The sequence below is a fragment of the Planococcus citri genome, chromosome 1 (assembly GCF_950023065.1).
Source record: "Planococcus citri chromosome 1, ihPlaCitr1.1, whole genome shotgun sequence".
In the NCBI taxonomy this organism is placed as follows: Eukaryota; Metazoa; Arthropoda; class Insecta; order Hemiptera; family Pseudococcidae; genus Planococcus; species Planococcus citri.
Window position 1 is genome coordinate 26,070,002 of NC_088677.1, and position 20,969 is coordinate 26,090,970.

At 32.8% G+C, this 20,969-nt stretch overlaps 1 protein-coding gene and 1 long non-coding RNA gene across 7 annotated transcripts in view; one reads left to right on the forward strand and one right to left on the reverse strand.

Annotated features, from left to right (window-relative positions):
• Positions 1–819: 819 nt before the first annotated feature.
• The window catches only part of LOC135850080 (retinaldehyde-binding protein 1-like), a 49,902-nt gene continuing 29,752 nt past the window's right edge, over positions 820–20,969 (reverse strand). For 2 of the 6 annotated variants that reach the window (XM_065370797.1, XM_065370798.1), the window contains exons 2-8: positions 7,856–8,019; positions 6,402–6,493; positions 2,256–2,406; positions 1,890–2,086; positions 1,549–1,659; positions 1,331–1,475; positions 820–1,121 (exon numbers count right to left, since the gene is read on the reverse strand). In XM_065370797.1, coding sequence (XP_065226869.1) covers positions 1,093–1,121; positions 1,331–1,475; positions 1,549–1,659; positions 1,890–2,086; positions 2,256–2,406; positions 6,402–6,493; positions 7,856–8,012 — 882 coding nt within the window. In that variant the 5' untranslated portion in view covers positions 8,013–8,019 and the 3' untranslated portion in view covers positions 820–1,092. Of the gene's footprint in view, positions 1,122–1,330; positions 1,476–1,548; positions 1,660–1,889; positions 2,087–2,255; positions 2,407–6,401; positions 6,494–7,855; positions 8,020–16,898; positions 16,989–17,668; positions 17,912–20,969 lie in introns of those variants that run through there. The other 4 variants (XM_065370796.1, XM_065370794.1, XM_065370799.1 and 1 more) reach the window with 4 other exon arrangements.
• Positions 2,005–20,969, forward strand: part of LOC135850084 (uncharacterized) — a 34,399-nt gene continuing 15,434 nt past the window's right edge. The window contains exon 1 of the long non-coding RNA XR_010559651.1: positions 2,005–2,106. This is a non-coding gene — a long non-coding RNA (uncharacterized LOC135850084). The remainder of the gene's footprint in view (positions 2,107–20,969) is intronic.

The window sequence follows — 20,969 nt, forward strand, 5'->3', positions numbered from 1 at the left end:
TACTCATGTCATCATTGTACCGTAAACATTTTCGAAATTACCTATATCAAGTTTAAAGTTTATTAAAAAGTCGTAAAAATAATTATCGAAGACCATCATAAACTTTACTGACTGTAAAAATAGAAACATAAAAATGTTGAGATATGGCTAGATTAATTTTTAAGATACGTGTGTATCAATATATGTAAATGATTCTATGTACTTAGGTACATTATAAGGTACCATGATTTATGTGTTTCTTGAACAATTTGTTTCTCATGATGTTACAAACAATTTTTGAATAATTATGGCGATTTTTATATTTTAAAATTTTACTTCGACATTCAAAACAAATTGCATATTATTAAATCAAACTTCAATTCAAAAAATTAAAAATTTCCAAGCTTCCTTCATTTATTTGGCATATTCTTCATTTCCATATAAAATTTATTATTTAAATACACCTACAATTTCGCGAGCTTTTCCAAAGATTACATTACGCTCTTCATTTTGAAGCAACAACGTACTACAAAAGAGAAAGAGAACATTCGCGTATTAAGGATAAAAAATACGCAAAATATATAGAAACGTAAAGAAAATTCGAGAGATAGGTAAGTAAGCAAGCATTACAGACAAAGAGCCAACTGTACGAAGATTCGAGTTTACGTTACTTAAATTAACGCTCGAATATACTCTGAGAATAAACTTTGAAACAACTCGAGCTTTGTATTCCGTTAAGTTGAATTTGCTATTGCTACCATATGTTACATAATGCAAGCTGACGATATACGTACCTTACCTACTACCATACCGCCTAGTAAATAAATATGGTACGAGACGAGTTCTTTCAAAATGTATTTTACTACCTATATAATAATAAAATTGATAATAGTACAAAAGAAAAAATTGAAATAATGGTATTGGTACATGGATAAAAAATAACAATATAATTTTTTTATTTCTATATACCTCAACTTGATACGATCAACAAAATTGTCGTCTTAGAAAATAGGTTATTTATCAATACGTATTCGTAAAATAATCGAGAAAATTGGTAAAAGTCGGTCGTGATCGCGCTTATCAATCGCATAGGATATATCGAGATACTGCTTTTCATTTTTTAATACCATATTGTCGCCATTCTGTAACAAAAAGTATAAAGATGCCGAGCTTAAAGTATGATTTGTTTATCGAGTCGAGTGGTATTAATCGAATCGCATTAGTACACGAAGACGTGAAATTTAATTTACATATTGACTTAGTATTAATCATCAATCGTCGATAAATACACGAGAGAAAAATTACTACACTTACTGAGTAATCTTATATAATCTTATAGTACGATACTCACCGATTAATTTATTTTCGTTTTCTTTTATTAGTTTCGTGATAGCTTTAGCATTATATTCGGGTCTTTTTCCACCCCACTCGGCTGGTAAATACTCTGGCGATATGAAATCATGCAACGAGCTCATGTCTGAGCCGTGAAGATGGATCTGAAAATGAAAATTTACTAATCAAATGGCACTTTTGTTGGGTTTTTGAAGTAGATGAACCGGTTATAATTACCCTTTTACGTAGTTTTCTTTTTAGGAAAGGTCTGAAAATGGCGTATAAAGCCGTGTAATAGGATGGTTGATGAAGTACGTGTACTCCTCGTAATCGTACCGGAATTTTTTCCTGTAAGTGCGAAAAATACCTACGTATAAGTTTGGGATAAAAATAATGTGAAAGGGATTTAATTTTTTTGTGGTCGACTCGGATAAAAAAAGATTCGACCGAGAACAGCAACTACATCGAGATTTACCGTTCAGTTTATAACTTCTCGTCTGCTACAGGACGAGTTATAAAAGTATAGACAAATAATTACGTAATTGTTGGCTAGATGTAAGGTACGAGTAGATATTAACCTGTATACAATTTGTCAACTGCCAAGCAAACCTTGGATTGATAAGTCTCGCTTGTTGAAGTAATGTCATGCCAGTTAAATCCATTATTACTGATACCCCTGATATTTGTATTTCAGGATTGAGTAACGCTATTTCGAATATACTACAGCCTACTTGAAACACCTCTTCGACTGATATCTGGCTAAAATCCATCCGTCCTGCGAAGAATAAATTAACGGTAAGTTGTACACACTCGTACGCCGCGCCGGGTCTGGGTACTTAATATCTTGTTTGCATTTGCATGATGTGTTTTACCGCATAAGAACTAAGGTATATAAATGGATCGTACTATATGATACTTAGGTGTTGGTGAAGGGTTCAAGTTACCTGGTATGCATACGCATAATCTATGTCCGGCTCGGTCTTCGCCCGGTATTAAACCTAAATAACCCATGTCGTACAGGTGGCCTTTTTCCGACGGAAGGGCATCTCGATAGAATTCTGGATACGCGTGTTTCATTTCGTAGTAAGTTTTAATCTGAAAGATGTGAGAGAAAATTAGCTGATGTGATTTGGGAGGAAAATTGATCGATCGAGTAGAAATTGAGAGGAAAAAATGTGGGGGGGGGGGTATTTCTATCGAATGGATAAATCATCGATGGCCTGCGATTATATTTCCCGTTGATTTTCGTTTAACTTTATTTTGGATGAATTGATCAAATTTTGTCTACTTAATTTAAACTCGTCAGTTCAGTCGAAAAATTTCGATTATTTGTTGTGTTCAGCGTTTTTAATAACTTATTGATCGATGTGCCTTACAGCTGAAATAGTTTATATTGAAATTAACCTACAGAGGGTGAGGGAGGTGGTGGAATCATTTCAACTCGACCTCTTCATCCCAGCTCACTTTTCTGATGTGAGGCTCCTAAGCATTACGATCCCCCCCCCCCCCCAATTGAAAGAATGAGTTTTGAGAACACTGCTTTGTTCAAAATATATGCAATTCAAAATAATGATTGCCATTTTTTTTTTTTTTTTTTTTTTTTTTTTTGGTAGAAATTGGCAAAAGAAACTTTGTATTTTCGTAATTGTAAAAAAAGAGAAAAATTCCTGTTTTTACGTAAATTTTCAAAAAAATTTGCTATCACCAAAAAAAAAATGAAAGTGACGTCTCTTCTCCTGAAAAAGCTTTAAATCATGGATACGTTTTTTGCTTCAATCAACTCAATGCTTAGAATAATTCCAAAAAGAATGTCTGACAAAATATCAGAAAGTGGTTTGATATTCGTCATTTTTTTCAAAAAGTTCTCAAAAGTCTAAGTATTAAATGAATTTTTTTCAGAGTTTCTGAAAAATTGATATAATGTCGAAATAATGTTTTCCAAGTTACCTATTGAAAGTCTGACATGATGTCAGAAAGTCAACTAAATTTTTCTCTTCAAGTTTTCAATAGTCACGTCCTGCAGATCGACGTGACGGAAATTATCGTGGATATGTTTTTGCGCTGGTAGGGAGGAGGGGGGAGGGTCTTTCCAAAATTTGGGTCAGGCTGACCCGCGTGACGCTGCCTTTTGGAAACTTGATGTAAAAATGTGGTCGACTTTCTAATATTACGCCAGGTTTTTCAAAACTTGAAATAAATCGATCAACTTTGAACTTTTATATAAGAATTTATGCTGACTTTTGAAATTTGAAAAAAAAAATATTGTCGATTTTTTGAAGATCACCTACTTATGCCATACTTCAAAAAACTGGAAGAAAATTGATCAATCAGTGTGAGGTTGACTTTTGCAAAAAAAAAAAAATCAGTCAAGTTAAGTAACTTTTTAACATACGTACATCAGACTTTTGAAATTTTGGAAAAAAAATCTATTGATTTTTGAAATTATGTCTAATTGTCGAAAAACTTTTGTTTTTGGCAAATTTTTCAAAAAAAGTTCTGTTTTTTGTGCTTTTTGCCAAAATTGTCAGAAGTTCCACTTTTTTCAAAGCTGTCGAGAAAGATCCATTTTTTGTCCAAAATTGTTTTTAAAAAGTCCTGTTTTTACTGGAATTATTGTTAAGAAGTTTCCTCTTTGGCTAAAATTTCCAATATTCCTTACTCAAGGAAAAATTCTGCAAATGAAAGTCCTGTTTTTTTTGCAAAAATTGTCAAAAAGGTCATTTTGTTTTAAAAGTCACATTTCTAAAAAAAAGTCCAGTTCTCTATCAAAATGGTCGAAGTAGTACTGCATACCTACCTTAATTGCTAAAAAGTTCAAACAATTCTGCTTTTGCAGGAATTTACAAAAATTCTCGTCTTTTTCAAAACTGATAAAAATATTGTAACATTACCAGCGTAAAAAAAAAGTCAAAATTTCCTTCAACAAAAGTCATGTTTTGTTGCCAAAATTTTCAAAAAAAAGACCAAGCTTTCTGTAAAATTTGTTAAAAATATGCTGCTTTTACCAGAATTGTCTAAAAAAAGTCCTATTTCATGTCAAAAGTTGTCAAATGAAGTTCCATTTTCACCAAAAAATTCTGAAAAATGCCGGCTTTCCCCCAAAATTCTCAAAAAGCCTATTTTTTCGCCAAAGTTGTTAAGAAGCCCTTAACGCATTGAAAAAAAAATGAAAATAAAAATACCTAAAACGAATTTGGAGTTGATAAAATTTTAAAAAAATTTTTATTTTTCATGTCAAAATTCCTCCACACAATCCAATATTCAAATTATTTTTAAATTTAGGGAGTCCGAGTCCCATTTTTGCAAAAATACCCAAAGTGTTCTAAATCTATGTTAATATTGCTAAATAAAAATTTTTTTTTTTGGTTTCATTTCGCAGAAATTTGCAAAAATGCCTTTTTTTGGGCAAAAAGTCCTGTTTTTTTTTTTGCCAAAATCCACGATAAACCGCCAAATTTCAAAAAAGTGAAAAATTCGTGTGATCTGTGATTTATTGGGTTTTTAGATGTGCTGATTTTGAATTTTGACTAATTTTTCTGAAATGAACTTCTTAGGCCCCACAATAAAACCCCCAAATTGAAAAAAAAAACTCAAAAATTCTGACTTATGGTTTGTTGGGTACCTACTGATTTGAAATTTTAATCAATTTTTTAATTTATAAGCCTCAAATTTAAAAAAAAAATTGAAAAATTTGTGAAATCTTCGGTTTGTTGGGGTTTTTACTCGTAAGTGCTGATTTAGAATTTCAACTCACTTTATCCGTACAAGTCCGCCAAGTCCCACAGTCCTCAAGGCTCAAATTTAAAAAAAAATTGAACGATTTGTGTGACTTTATTTCTTGATTTTTATCGAGTTGATTTAGAATTTCAAGTTACTTTTTTTGGATACACGAAATCTAAATCTCTGGACTACACAATAAGCCCTAAAATTGAATCAAGTTTAGATATAGTGATATGGCTAATGTGAAAGGAAACGTGACTTTTTTGAAACCGAATTCGTCTTTGCTGTCTTCGTATGAAGAGAAGGCTGTAGAGACGAATAGATGTTGTTCTCTTGTTTAGGTAGGTAATGTTAATGATCCTTTTTTTGAATTTTACATGCCATGATTTAATTTTTTTTTCAATTCAATATTACATTTGATTTTTTGGTACCTATTTCAAAGATCGATTTTCTTCAAGGAGAAAAAGTAGCTGACCCCTTTCCCTCTCCTCACTGTGTCGAAATGTCAAAAAAATGGGGAATGGGATCATCGATGGCATGTTTTTGAAGGTGCTGAGTACAATTAGTATAACCTTCATTTTTCGATTTGACTTTTTATAAGACCTCCAGCTCCCCCCCTCCTTGAATATAGTCAATTTGATTCAACAAAAATGCTCTCAATTTCGATTTGAATTTCATTTACGAAGATAACGTCGATTTCAAAAAATCAATCCCATTCGTCTTCGAATAAATTTTCGTATTTTTGATTTATTTACGTAAATCTGCTTTTAATCTTGACTAGGTATCGTATAGTTCACCTAAAATACGTTTCATAACGATAGCCTTGATCGAGTTCACGCCTTGTAGATAACTTGTACATATGTAATTTCCTTAATCGATAAACACGACTGATTTCATTCATGTTTCTTCTCAAAACATCAACTTTTATTTATCGATGTCATCTGACGATCAAAAAATTCTCCGATCAATGAAAATCGATTTCATACTCGCAAATTACGTATAGGTACTCGTAGTTAAACGTGCAGGAAAAAAAATCGAAATCACGACTTTTATTTCAATGAATTATTTAAATTGGCTGAACAAATATCGCGAATAAATCTTCCAACTGTGTAAGTGGGTACTTTCTTCTGATAACCACGAGCGAGTACTTTTCGCGTGTATTTTTTCCACCCTCTCTCTACACCCTGCTAATGGTTGCTTGCGTGTACATGATCATTTTGCGCACGATTTGATAACCTAATTAATAGTCACGACGGGCGATCATCGCTTCGTACAATAGATTTACACCGTAGGTAGGTAACTAAAACCAGGTATACTGTGTAAGTGTAATATACACTACCTATACAGGTAGGTAGGTATAGGGTACTCACTAGTTTATGAGCCGAATCCACATTATGTTTTCGACCTCTAAGAAAGGCCATTAGAAATACATCGTCTGTTCTTGAGTTTAACGTTTTGTCGTCTGAAAGCAAAAATATCGTATATCTAGATTAAGTTCTAGTGACGAGTATAAACGAGTGAGGACATCTGGTACCTTAAGATAACTAGCTAGGTTTTTCAGCCTACCTCGTAGACCGTAGACTTACTCAAGTAGGTACCTACCTGTGCATTTAAAAAATAAATAAAAATGAAAAAAATAAACTAGGATATTATAAAGTAAACAATATTTTGTTATGTTATGATTTTCTCCCTTTCTCCATCTGGTAAAAAAATATTAACCTCGTGTACTCGTTTTTGGATAAGTTTTAATGGAACTACGCCGGTTTCGGTACGAGAGTTTGAAAAGTCATGCGGTTACGTTTTCAATTCGAGTTCACTTATTATTTTTTTCCGAACGAATAGCGCTTTTATGTGGTTATATCCTTGTATGGGAAAACACCAAAAGTAGGATTTGTACGAACGCAGATGCAAGTGCCATAAAAATTCCACGATTCGCGTTACTCTCGTTTGCAAAAAAAAAAAAAAAAAAACTCGACTCGACTTTCATTTTTCGTTGGTAGAATTGATAGATAATTTTTTAAGTGAAAATTCGAGCTGTAGTTTAGGAAGATGATAAAGTGAGTTTCGAGATGCATAACGATGTGTGATAAGTGAAGCCAATCTGTTAAAATTTTCGTCTAACCGCAAATGATCTACCTCCCTGATCGACCCGCATTTTTCACTCTCGTTGACGAAATAGGTAGTAAAATTTACGCGGTTACGAGGGAAGAAAAATTCAATTACGAGTGAGTAAGTACGAGTAAAAATGCAACGAAATATGAACCGAGAAGGTAAAGAAACCGCGTCGTTTAAAAAGTAATTACTGCTGTGGAATTCAAGTTTACTTACTGTTCTTTTAAGAGGAACAGATTAGAGTTTGAAAATGATTGAGTCAATGTTAGTTGACTAATGATTACGGTGTGTTGTAATAATTATCCTATAGCTTCACTTCTAGGACTACCATAAAATAAAGATTTATTCTCGTTTATAATAATTACAATAAGCTTTTTTTTATGCAATCTACCAACACCTGTGATAATTAGAAACACGTCGGACGTTTATGAAAATTGACTGGGAGTTATTATTTATACTGGGAATACATCGTATAGGTTGGTACCAAGATAAGCGTGAAAGTGCGAAATTTAAGGTCGGATGATACGATGGTATCGTATTTGTATGTACAGAAAGGTAGGACAATAGTACAGTCCTATACCGTCTATTATGGAAAAATGGTTTTAAAAAAGTAACGCCCTTACAAGGACGAAAATTGTATAAATCTTTCAAGTATTAATTGTTTTTCACTGTTTGACCTAGTACAAGTAGGTACTCGAGTAGGTACACTTACCAGCTAGTTTTTTCGCTAATAATTTCATATTTTCTTTAGCCTTTTCGGGATCTTCGTTGAGTTCGGTTTCTGCCCTGTGTCTCCATTCTTTATCGATATTCAGTGGATTCTCATTCGGCGGCCAATACGTCTGCTCTTCTTCGTCAAAAGCACCCATTGTCAATCTGAAACAAATTAACGAGTTGATTTGAATTATACGAGTACACGTAATTGTTTGCGGTTTAATTCGAGACATTTCTCGACGCGTCTCTCGGTAAATAGGCTGTACGGTTTATGTATGTGGCGTGGTAATGAGATAGGAGGATGCGATTTGCGATTTGTGCAGCCTTTATTAATTGTAGTATGTCATTGTGTGAGAATTCCTCGTTTGTTTATTGCAAGAATTTTCCTGGAGGAAATGATAACTACACTATTGTGGTATTGTCCGCGATGGGAGTTTGGAATTTACCATGTGTGTGGATTGATTTCCTCATTTATTCGGAATAAATAGACGTGCGGTTCTTTGAGTCGAGGCAGATGAGTTTGTTCGTGAAGTAAATTGGTTTGGAGTAGGAATTGAGGGAATGGGAAGGGGAGAGCAATTTGTTGACATTTTTTGTTGAAAAAATTGATGTAGGTACCCTATGTATTTGTTCAAGTAGGTAGGTATGATACTGTACAGGGTGCCCAGAAATATCGAGTACCCCTAAAAAAGTTTTTTACTAAAATACTTTGGTTGGTCACAGTGAATGATAGTAATGATAGCACATGATTGGTTGTTGGACTGGAGAGATAACATTCCACCAATCATATGCATCTATTTCACGTTGCCAACCTATATTTTTAATGAAAAACTTTGTTTGGGGTACTCGATATTTCTGGGCACCCTGTATTGAGGAAACAACCTCTTTCCTTGCCCCCTTGTTCCATATTAGCAATAGGTATATTGTAATATGAATTAATAATCCTAAATTTGGCATGCTTAAAAAATTGCAAGGACAGTTGTAATAATTCTAATCCTTATCTAACTTCTCTTCTGCATAGGTACTAATATCTAGTAAGGTAAATGGGAAGGGTATGAGTGACAGAAACCATTCAGGATTTTTCATTTGTGTGTTGGGAAAAGCTGGAAGCTCCACAATGGCTGAAAATGGCGAAATTCTCTGAAGGGGGGGGGGGGGTAGTTCTGGACGAAATGCAACGATTCGCGCAAATTTCAGAAATTTCCTTGTATTGCATGGAAAGTTTTTGATTTTTGACCATTTTTCTTACGTAAAAATTTGGTCAAAAAACCTTAATTCTGCATAAACTACTTTTAATACGCTACGAAGTCGACTGCAGGTGGATTTAAAGTCGTTTTGGAGCCTCCAGCGACTTTTTGAAAATTACTGGAGCCTCCAGTCGATTTTTGAAACTTGAAATTCCCACAACATTTTATCAAATTGAGTTAGCAAGCTGAAATTTACTTCTCAAACTAAATTCAATACGATATGAAGTCGACTGCATGGTGATTTCAAATGGTTTTGAAGTTTCCAGCTACTTTTTGGAAATTTAAATTTTTCAAGAAACGCCATACAACCTTTCAAAAAGTCGCGGGAGGCTCCAGAACGACTTTAAAATCACCAGCAGTCGACTTTGTAACGTATTGAAATTAGTTTGCAGAATGAATTTCGGCTTTGAAATCTCCATTTGATGAAATTTTGGGAAATTTCAAGTTTCAAAAGTCTACTGGAGGCTCCAGTAATTTTTAAGGAGTCGCTGGAAGCTTCAAAACGACTTGAAATCCACTTGCAGTCGATTTCGTAGCGTATTGAATTTAGTTTGAGAAGTAAATTTCAGCTTACTAACTCCATTTGATAAAATGTTGTGGGAATTTCAAGTTTCAAAAATCGGCTGGAGGCTCCAGTAATTTTCAAAAAGTTGCTGGAGGCTTCAAAACGACTTGAAATCCACCTGTAGCCGACTTCGTAGCGTATTGAAATTAGTTCGCAGAATTAATTTCGGCTTTCCAACTCTATTTCATGAAATTACTCGTGTGTGAGAATTTCGAGTTTCAAAATCTGCTGGAGGCTCCAAAACTGCTCAGAGCAGTTTGAAACAGTTCCCAATCGATTTGGCATGTCGAAAATGGGGTATATCCCAAATTTTAGCTTTCTATAGATATCTATTTGATAAGATTTTGATTTTTCCCTCATTTTTGGCCTGAATTTCGTCGTCGTCGTCGTTAATTTTCAAAAATTCACCAAATATCGAAAAAGGCACTTTAGCACATGAAATTTTGACAGGTGATAAATTTTTGCCTAATCTTTCGATCTACCTTTGTACGGTTTAACAAATTTCTTGCAAGTTCTATGTTGGAACGCAAAATCTGCGATTTCAGCTGACCTGTCAATCGAAATGGCCGCAATTTTGTAAGTAGGGCCACTTTTTTTTTTTTTGAGGACAAGGGCTCGAAATAAGAAAAAAGTTGTCCGGAGGATCGACGTAGGGGGGGGGGGTTGTGATAGATCCTTATGCGAGCTCACCGACTATATAATGTGAAATGTGGTCGAAAAACCACTCTTGAGGTGTCATTCCCAAAATTGGCTCAAATGTGGCTAAACTCGTTAAACAGGTCGAGTACACATAACACACAACTCGATTTTTAGCTGGCCAACTTCATATTCACGCCTTTCGGAGCATATTCAAAATTCTGGAGAAATTGATAAATCGCGCTGAAGGCTCTAGAATGGCTGGAAATAGTGAAATTTGGATTTGTAGAATTAAAATATCAGTTTTAGGGCTTATTTTGATCACTTTTACTGTTCATGTGGGTACGTACTTTTTTTTAAAAAAAAAGCATAAATCACCAAAAACAGTCAATTTTGAATTTTCAAACGTTCGCCAGAAATCGAAAAATGAAGTTGGGCAGCTGAAAATTTGGTTTTGGGGATTTTAGACTATGCTTTTTCCAATAATCGCGATCTCGTTGAAATTGGACGATGACACCTCAAGAGGTTCCCTTGTTAGGTATTCTTCTGCGTATATATTTTTTCAATGATTTTATGTCATGTACTTTGAGAGGGAGAAATGAGATGAATTCCAGGGAAGGGATTGTCTATATTTAAGCATTTCGTTGATTAGGTACTTTATAATATAAATGTTTTAATCAACTCTTCCTCCCAATCCAACGTTCTTTTCATTTTTGAAAGGAAAATCAAATCAACAACGTACTCAGAGTCCTGGAACACAAGTGATCTCTCAAGCATAAAAGTGCCCACAAATCGCATTTTTGAACTTCGAGTTTATCGCCTTTTCGAGCACTAGAGACCTCCTTTTTTGAATGGGACCAATCCCAGCCACCTACCTCTAAAATTCGTGATGTTACAACCATTTTAACTTTCAGGATCAAAAAAGTTCATTTCGAGAAAAACAAACTTGAAGAAAAAGTAAGAAAATCTCTGCATTCTAATTTTTCTAATGGATCAAAATGTAAAAAAAAAAGTATTTAAAAAAATTTCAAGGACTTTTGAGTTTTAAAAAAATACCTACACTAATTTTTTTTAAAAAATCTAGGCATTGCTCTTCTCTCATTTTTTTCTTGAAATTTTTAAAATTTCCAATCCCCTCCTCTGAAAAAAATCCCTAAATAGGTATCTGATTTGTTTGAAAAAATTCTCACACAATATGCATCCACTTTAGGTAGATATTTCTAAGGTTTCAAAATTTTGTATTCACCCCTTCCATTAAGTATAATCATTTGGAATAGGAAAAGAACAAATTTTCTACCTACATCTACGATCGATGTATTATTTTCCTCTGTACGTCTGCATAACTCTCGCAGACTTATGTAACCACGTGTACCTACCTAATCACTTATATTTATTGATTAAAGTTGGCCATCATTTCGGTGCGACGTACGTGGCAATGACGAAAAATTGATGAAAAATATGACTGAAGATGATTCATTTATGATCGATAACTTTTTCTGATTCTACAATACAACCGGTTGCGTAACATGTAACGATTTAACGAATGCCCAGTACCTCTACGTGTCTGTTCTACGAGTGCATATGGTCTGAATTCAAACTACGAGTTGTGTCACCATTTTTTATTGTTGATGTTTTTTTTCAACTCGATGTGTCAAGTTTTTCAAATCAAACTCGACTCGTTTGATGTGATCATCGTATGCAATGCTTTCGAGCTGATTGGAATTTGTTTTAAAAATTTTTACGTAATGTTCGAAGAGAAAAAATGTCTACTTTGTGACGATTGCACGGCGCTTTCTTTTGATAAAAGATCTTCATCATTCCTACACAGCGAAAAAAATTTCTCATTTAATGAACGAAAAAAATATTTTTATCGGTATCTCGACTACTTTGTATACGTAAAAGGAAGGAGGAAAAATTTCAAATACTGAACGATCTGTATATCCATAATGACATGTTTCGAAATTTTCGAGCTGTTTAAAAGTACCGGTCGCCTCTTCGCGTATTATGCAGACGGAATCTCAACAACAAGTAGTCAAGTTAAATTATAATCCAAACTCATAGTACAGTTCGATATGATTACGTCATATTGTTAGTTAAACGTATGTAAAGGTAAGTATGGTGTACCGAACATGCACGAAAAAACGAATACTCGATTACTTCCTATAAATTATTCGCATCGCAATGAACAAAAGTAAGATAGGTACCGTAAGTTCACCGGTTTGCTTTCTATTTCAAGTTTTTGTGTTTTTTTTTTTTTATAAGTCGTTTCGTCTTTCGTGTTCATGCATATTTCCATATGACATGACAGAAGAAAATATGCGGCAGTGGGCGTAGGTACATTACATTTTTTCGCGAATATTCGTACGCACGTAAAATTAAATTTCATTTTCAAACGACGACCGTTGAAATTTTTTCACAAGGTCTGTAAGGAGATGCTTTTTACGACTATATACGTGTATGTATTTTTCAAGGGCATTTCGAGTTGGAACTTGGGTGGGAAGATGCTATACGCTCTGAGCTTGGAAAACTTTGAATAATTTCTCATGGCGTATCGCATCGTACACTCTTTTAGTATTGTATAAATGGTATTGTATATGGTTCTGCGGCCAAGCCAAAAAAATAATAAGAGTTTAATAAATTTTACTATCAATGAGGAAGTAGCTCGAAATAATAGTCTAAGTTTATGATAAACAAAACGATTCGTCTGACGTTTAAGTCCTTCGTCGGTGTCCGCGTCCTTTTGAATAAACTACACGTACAATGCGCGTATAAGTTACTACTATATTTTGGCGCCAATTTTACTAAAAATTTTCTGCCGAGTTTGAGTTCTTTTTTCTTTTCTCGTGTACGTTGAAATGTTATCGATGTGGGTATAAAATTCTGGCGTTTCTTCGTATATGTACTGCATGTAGCAGCGTTTTGAAGTTTATGTTTTTGAGAAATGGTATCCGTGGAGGGAGAGGAGGGGAGAGGGGCTCGTTACGTAGTGGTCATTTAATCTAAGCGTTTGAGCGCTCGTTAACGTGTTTATACACGTTACAATGGTCGGATCATTTTGATAACGTACTCATTCTATAAAGACGGTAATTTATCTTATTTTTTTCAAATGCAGTCGAGATTAAGCGAGGTGAAAACCGGTTCAGCAAATGGACAGATATTAGCTTAAAGTTTATGTAATTTGATGACAAGATAGGAAGAGAGGGAGGGAGGAATGGTAGCAATGGGTATAGGTACTATGCGTATTGTATCTAATCCACAATGAGTCGATTGAAAACATATGAACTTGAATGGAAGAGAATTAAGTTAAATTGGATTGCCCATATATGTGATTCGAGTAAATATAGAATGGTGAAATGTGAAAGTTGCTCAGGGTTCTCAAAATAAGGCTCGTCAGAAAAAAGAGAAATATACTACAAAACAATGTACAATATATATATCCAAAAAATCAAATGAAAGGGGGAGAGGAAGATGTCGTTTTTACCACCTTACAAAAATTTTAAAAAAAAAATGAAATTACCCAATTACCCATGAATATTTTGAGTACAAGGGAGGGAAGTAGGGAGGATGGGTTTGTGTCTGCTTATCGAGTTTCACTGTTTCACATAATGAAATTCTCGGTTTCTCTTCGACTTTAACATACTTAGTTTTTAAAGAAAGGAATTTTTAGATACCGAAAATGTTTCTTAACATAGACCTACAATAAATATCTTAAGTAGGACAAATGATTTTCAATATTGAATCATTTTTACGTGAAATTCTCAGACGTCTAGAGGCCTACAAAAAAAATTGAAACCTTGATATCTTCGGTCGGTGGACAGTTTCAAATTCTAATAGAATCTGGTAAAAAATAATACCGAGGAAAATTGTCTCAAAAATACATGAAATGAAAATTGTAGCTAGGTACTTATTTTCCACCAATAATGTAACTTTTTGTGGCCAAAATATTCCGCTGTTTCGAGCAAATTATTAATTTTTCGAGCTGAAAAATTATTATTATTTTGTTTTTGAGAAAATTTATTCTTATACAATAAGACCACGAGACCATTTCTAGGGAATTTCCTTCTATATCGGATACCTTTTTCCAGAAGTAAGTATCATACTGAAAAATGAGTTCTAATTTCGTTTCTATTAAAATTTTAAAAAGAGGTGGAGGAGGACGGGAGAGAGTAAATAGAGAAATCCACCGAAAACGAGTTATTTTGGTGGAAATAACCAACTGTATGTAGATACCACAATCAAGTGCATCAATTAAAATTTCCATCTAGAATCAAAAAAATAAGTATATAATTCGTATTCAAAGCTCCCAAAACTCTAATAAATCATACGCCATTATTATGATTTTTTTCAATTTTCACATTTTTTTTTTTTTGGCAAAAGGACGTAGGCGTTAGAAAAGTCAAAACAAAAAAATGACTTGATATTCATCATCAGCATTTTTGAAAACGTATGAAACGATATCCCACACTACATTTTGCATTCTTTTACATTCTAACCAAAATTTTGGAGCTCCATCTTCCCCCTCCCCACATGATTTAGCGAAGTACATCATGAAAAATTCCAGCTATAATGTCATAAAAATGTATACCTACCCACTTCTGGTATTTTTTCCAATTTTTAAATTATCAATCCGTAATTTTGACAAGCTTCTAAAAATTGAGCTTTCAAAAAAAAAAAAACTCAACACTGAGCTTTTGAAATTTTTGACAAATATTTCGCCAACAGATTTTGTCCAAGATGTCTTTAGGGTTTCCGATTTCGAAAAAATATTCTATTGGAATTGGGGTGGTTCCCTTAAGATTGCATTATGCAGATTTATTCAAATTGACTTTCCAACACAGAAGATTTGGTAAAATGAAAACATTTTTTGGTTGATTTGAATTAGATGAGGCAAATGTTTTTGAGTGTCTTTGAAATCTACTTTTGGAAGATCATTTTTGAAATGTTGGCTACTCTTGTACCTATTGAAATATTGTGATACCGATGATTACCAATGTCTTATTTTTTCCTTTGAATCCAACAACAAAATGTTTTCAAATTTTTAACATTCTTGCATTTTTGGTTGCCACAAAAATTTTCATTTTATCAATAATGAAAATTATGGGTTTTAATCATACTTTTTGAAAATCTGGAATTCCAAAATGAAGGTTTCTTAAAATCAAAAATTCTTTTGACTTCTTACCCCACTTTACGTATTTCAATTTTAAATAAGTACTCTAATTCTGATTTTGAAATATGTACTTTAGACCACGAATGACGCGAAATCAGAATTGAGCGCTCCAGAGCCCTAGAGATTTGAGAACATTGATTACGATTATGAAATTTTACCCAAAAACAAAATTCATTTATTTTTCAAAATTTAAGGAAATGTTTCAATTCCTTTCAGAAAGTCTCAATTTTTCAAGAATTCGATACCCATGCTACAATTTTTCAAAAATTTATTGAGGGGTGGTAGGCTCAATTTTGACTTTGGAGTCTAAGTCATTTCAGAATCAGAATCAGCTCCTTCAACATTTATAATTCGATACCATATTATTGCATTTTTTTAAGTTTTTCAATCCGTAGTTTTGGGAACTTGAGGATGGCTAAATTTTGATTTTCTGGGTGAGACGGATTTCAGAATCAGAATCAGCGTTTTGGAATTCTACTAATACATATAATTCGAGACCCAAATAGGTTTTTTTTTGAAACGAGGCTTTAGCTCCTGGGGCTACTCGTTGGGTCCAATTTTGATTTTTCCAACTCGGAAGGATTTTAAACGCGTTTAATTTAAAACCCAAATTTCGCTTCTTTTTTTGAAATTTTGGACTCTCAAGTCCTTTTCTGGGATGCTCAATTTCGGTTTTTGGGGTCAAACAGGTTTCAGAATTGGAATGAACTCCCTTGTAAACGTATATTTCGATACTCAGGTCACTTTTAGTGATAATTTGCCATTTTTTCCGTTTCCTATCTCTATTTTTGGGCATCTGTTCCGAAAAGGATGTGCACACAAAAATACAAAATTGGAGAAAATCCCCTAAAAGCACATAGGGGGGAGAGGGATATAATTTTACGACACATTTTTTTTCCTAATTTGTTTTACTTCCCTCATCGTCGATTGTTTTTACTTTCGAGCCAATTCAAGGGGTCGACTTTCAGGGGTGGGAAACTTTGGAATGATTTACTGTTAAAATAAGACATTTTTGAAATTTTTTCCAAATATGTTCGAGATTTTCAAATTACGAAAAAAAATTTCAATCAACTCGATACCTCGGATTTGCGATTCATCAGCCGCGTAAATTCCATGTAGAAGGGAGAGGAGGAGATCAACTCGGGTATGCATCAATTAATTTCTAAAAAATTTTATCTTCGGAGTTATTTTTTATGGAATGCCTATTAAAAAATTTGTCAAAAAAAATCAAAAAATCGACTTCATCAGGGATTCGAAATTGGCCAGTATCTCAAAAGAGTTGAAAATGTTTTTTTTTTTTGTTTTTTTTTGAGGTAAAAGTATCTGAATTGAACGAATTATTTTTCAAAAATTTGAAACTATGAGCTTTTGACAGAGGGAGAAGTAGGAGTAAAATTTAGTGACTTGACTACCTAAAAATGTTTACCTTATTCTTTCGAATTCATCCAACAAATTGACAACTTTTTCTTCCCGAGCTGAATCAATAATTTTAAAAGATGTGCAAGTAAAGATGGACCTATGAATAAGGATTTAATTAATACAGCATGATCGTATTTATTTTATGTACCTACCTATTATTTGTAGAATGAATTAAGAATGTGCCTTGATAGCTATTCGGATGAGGGTCAACGTGACTTGATTAATTAAAAGTACCGATTCAAACTAGGATTTGTATTGTACATAGGAAAAGTTCACGGTGACTCGGATTATTTTTGCTGTTGCGAGCTTAAAATTTCTCTTATGTGTGCATCTTTTGTATTTTGATGATTCAACTTTTAATTTTATCAAATTTCATTTAAAAGGTTTATTACTTTTTGTTAAAGTTTATCGATTTTGATGTTTTTTTTTTCATGTTTTTCAAGTCTTTATCATGCAGTTTTGGTGAAATTTCAATGAAATTTGAAATTTTATGGCCTAATACTCTTTTATTTCATCAAATTTTAAACTTTGCCAACAAGAACCATCTCTATTTTTGGGGAAAAAATTCTGAAATGTAACTAATATCGATTCACTACATATTTAGAGCATTGAAAAATAAAATCGATACATTCGTATAAATATTTTTTCGCGCACGACACGTGAACCAAAATTGGAATAAAAAAATAAAATGGGAAACCACTTAGAAACTATGCAGGTGCTCGGGTCGGTTTGAAAAAAAAACACTATAACGATGCGACGTTTATAAATGAAACTTACTCTAGTTGCGAGTTCTCCATTTACGACATTTACTGCAAATTTCAAAACTCACTGTATAAACATTCTTCTTCTTCGTTTAAAAAGGTGAAAAAAATTACCCAGATACGAGATGTCGCATAGGTACGTACGTACCTAAGCTACTAGATAGTGTATGTCGCAAGTTTATAGAAGATTGAAATATATAGGTGGTGCAAAAACACGCTTGTAATAACGTATACGCGAAAACTACTTAGGTCGCCGGCAAAAAGGCAATTAATAATAAATGTGTTGCTCGCTGTAGTCGCGAGTCGCATTATAGATGAAATATTATTATTCCGTGACATCATCTGATTATCTTTTGTCACACGGTAGCTAAAGCTAGAGATACCCAACTACATAGTATGTCTATGTCTATGTGGTATGTAAAACATCACGCGACGACGAATGAATTTTCTCAGAATCAAAACAACACGTTCGCTCAAAGGTGATTTTAATATTACATTTGTTGTTGGCTTGGCTGATGTGATATTTACATTTGTCTTTACGTACTATAAGGATTTAAAAAAGAGACAGAGAGAGAAAAGTTTTGTAATTAAATCCGCAATATTGCAGTCATTTATAAGTAAGGTACAATAAACTCTTACATAAATGTAGATATTTTGTGATCAAAGTAACCGTTTGTAAAAAATGCTTAACGTAATTTCATTCAATAATACTTATGTATGTTGGCTTTTAGAACGGTAATCGTTGTATACGTATAGGTTCAGAGAGGGTGGTGCGACGTAGTGCGGGGTGATAAACGTGAACAGTGAACACGTGGAAATCTTCATGTCCTAATTTCTCATACACGTACTCAACTTAAGTGTACGTAGGTACTCGTATACTTACTAATGAAAGTTTTCTCGTAACTTTGTGTTTATATTTTTGTTACATGTAATGTAATGTACGAGTAACTTGTACAATATTATTGTTTTCACAATGCTCAATAATCGTTTGTCGACTTGGGCTTGGTGTCTTACTTATTAAGTATACTTACTGCAACATCGTATGAGATAATTATTTTCATTTTTACTTTTAATTGAATTTCTGTTCAGTTAGGAGCATGATGAATTACTTCATTTTGTCCATTTTTGTTTCTTTCTAGCACTTTTCTTTTTAAGCATCCCAAATTGGAATTATTTGTGCATAAATTTCAATAGGTATTTGAAAAAAAAAACAAAAGGAAAAAAGGCTATTTTTGTTTTTTTTGGTCTTCTAAATAATATTTCTTCTTCTTAAGAAATGCCTTTCCTGGTTATAAAAAAATTAAAACCATTTTTTAGGCGTTGAATTTCTCTAAATAGACTTCTTTTCGAGGGAACCCCTCCTCCATCCATCTCTTGAATAATGATTCCCTATTTTTTTGGAAAAAGGTTATAGGTTATTTTTATTTAGAAAAGTTTGATTTTTTATTTCAATTTTCAACTTTTGAAGAATTTGTGCAGGGAGATCAATATTGCTTGTAAAATGTGGAGGTTTTTTTTTCTTAAAAGAGAGTGATTTAGAAGAACTCTGATGCAAAATTTAAGAGAATTTTTAATGAATTTTTTTGATCTTTTTTCTCAATCAGTGCCACTTTTTTCGACCTAGAGGGCAATGCCCAAGTTTACTGAAATATCAAGTTTTTGATGCTTTCTAATTCTAATGATTTTAGTGGATGCTTAATTTTCGTTTTTAAGCCATTATAACAGTTTTCTGACGAATTGTTATATGCAATTCGTCTACATTTTAGCCTAATTGTGCAAAAAATTCATTCAGTTTATATGGTAGGTGAATATGTATAATTTTAACCAGTTTCTAACACATTTTAATTTGTCAGATTTTTGTCATTTTACTACTCGTGCCTAAAATGTCGACAATTTTTGGCGATTTGTCTTGTTTTAAACGGTTAATACCTACTTTTGTGTTTAGAAGAAGTCTCATGATGTGTTTAATGCAATTTTTGTCGAAATTTCTTCAGTTTTTAGTATTTTAAAATAATTTTGATGCTGTTTTTCGTGTTTTTATATATTTTTGTCGTGTTTTAAACTCTTTTGCGCAATTTTTGCCAAATTTTATTGAAATTCTATCACTTTTTTTTGGCAATTTTCTGTATTTTTTGATGTTCTTACTTGTTTTTTTTTTATCAAATTTTGTTGAATTGTTTTGAAATTTCTTTGCTTTTTATTGATTTGCAGTAATTTTAATACTTACTTCATTCGTGTTTTTAAATCATTTGAACAATGTTTTATGCAATTTTCCTTATATTATTTTGTCTGATTTTGTGGATTTTTCCCCAGCAATTTTTATTGGTTTTTATATGCTGTTTATCGTCTTCTTATACTATTTCAGTGGTCTCGAGGCAAGAAAATAAGTATGTACTTGAAAAGATTCGAGGAAAAAAATCTCATAATTATTTGTAGTGTAAATGTTTTGAGACGAACTAAAAAAATGTAGGAAGGAGTTGAATATTACAAAATTTTAAAGATCCATTTATTTCTTACAAATTCAAACATTTTAATAATACGATTCCATCCCATATTGATGGTTTCTTCAATCGCTCCAGTCGTTACTTAATAAATTTTCTGACTTTTATAACATTTTTATCAATTTTTTTTTGTATTTTAAAAATTTTATTAGAGTAAAAAAGAAATTCAAGTCGAAAAAAATTGATGAAAATTTCGCTTGAAAAAAAAATAGGTACTCAAAATCGAAGCACTATAATTTGAAAACAAAACTAATGGTGACAAATTGAAAATATATTGTGCATATGTACCTATACTATGGGTAGGTATTCGTGAAGGATTTACATTTCGAATTTCCTCCGCGTTTTCTTCGAGTTAGTCTTCGTCACTTCAAGTTGACTTAGAATGCTGTGTACATAAGTTAATTATGTAAGTAGTTGAATTACTTTACATATTATGTTCAGCGTGTATGTAAATTGTTGCTTTCAGTACAGTAGCATTTTAAACGAGTATTAGATGTACTTACTTGGAAATTCGATAAATAAAATGAGACTTTGTATTGTTGCAATGAGCCATATAGAACTTGTTAATAATATGGATTGTTTATTTGCATATCGTGCATGTTTTTGTTGAAGTAAAATTGTGCAAGTCAACTTACATAAGAGTAGATATTTTTAGGGCTTTAGCTCAAAAATGATCTCAAATTCGGGGGAGAGGGAGGGTAAAAAAGAGAATCGACATCTCACAATTTGTTTTTCTTTACATTTTAACGTGTAGAATTAGGTAAAGCTAAAATAGAAAATGATCTCATTTGACCAAAAATAAGTTTTTTTTAAATT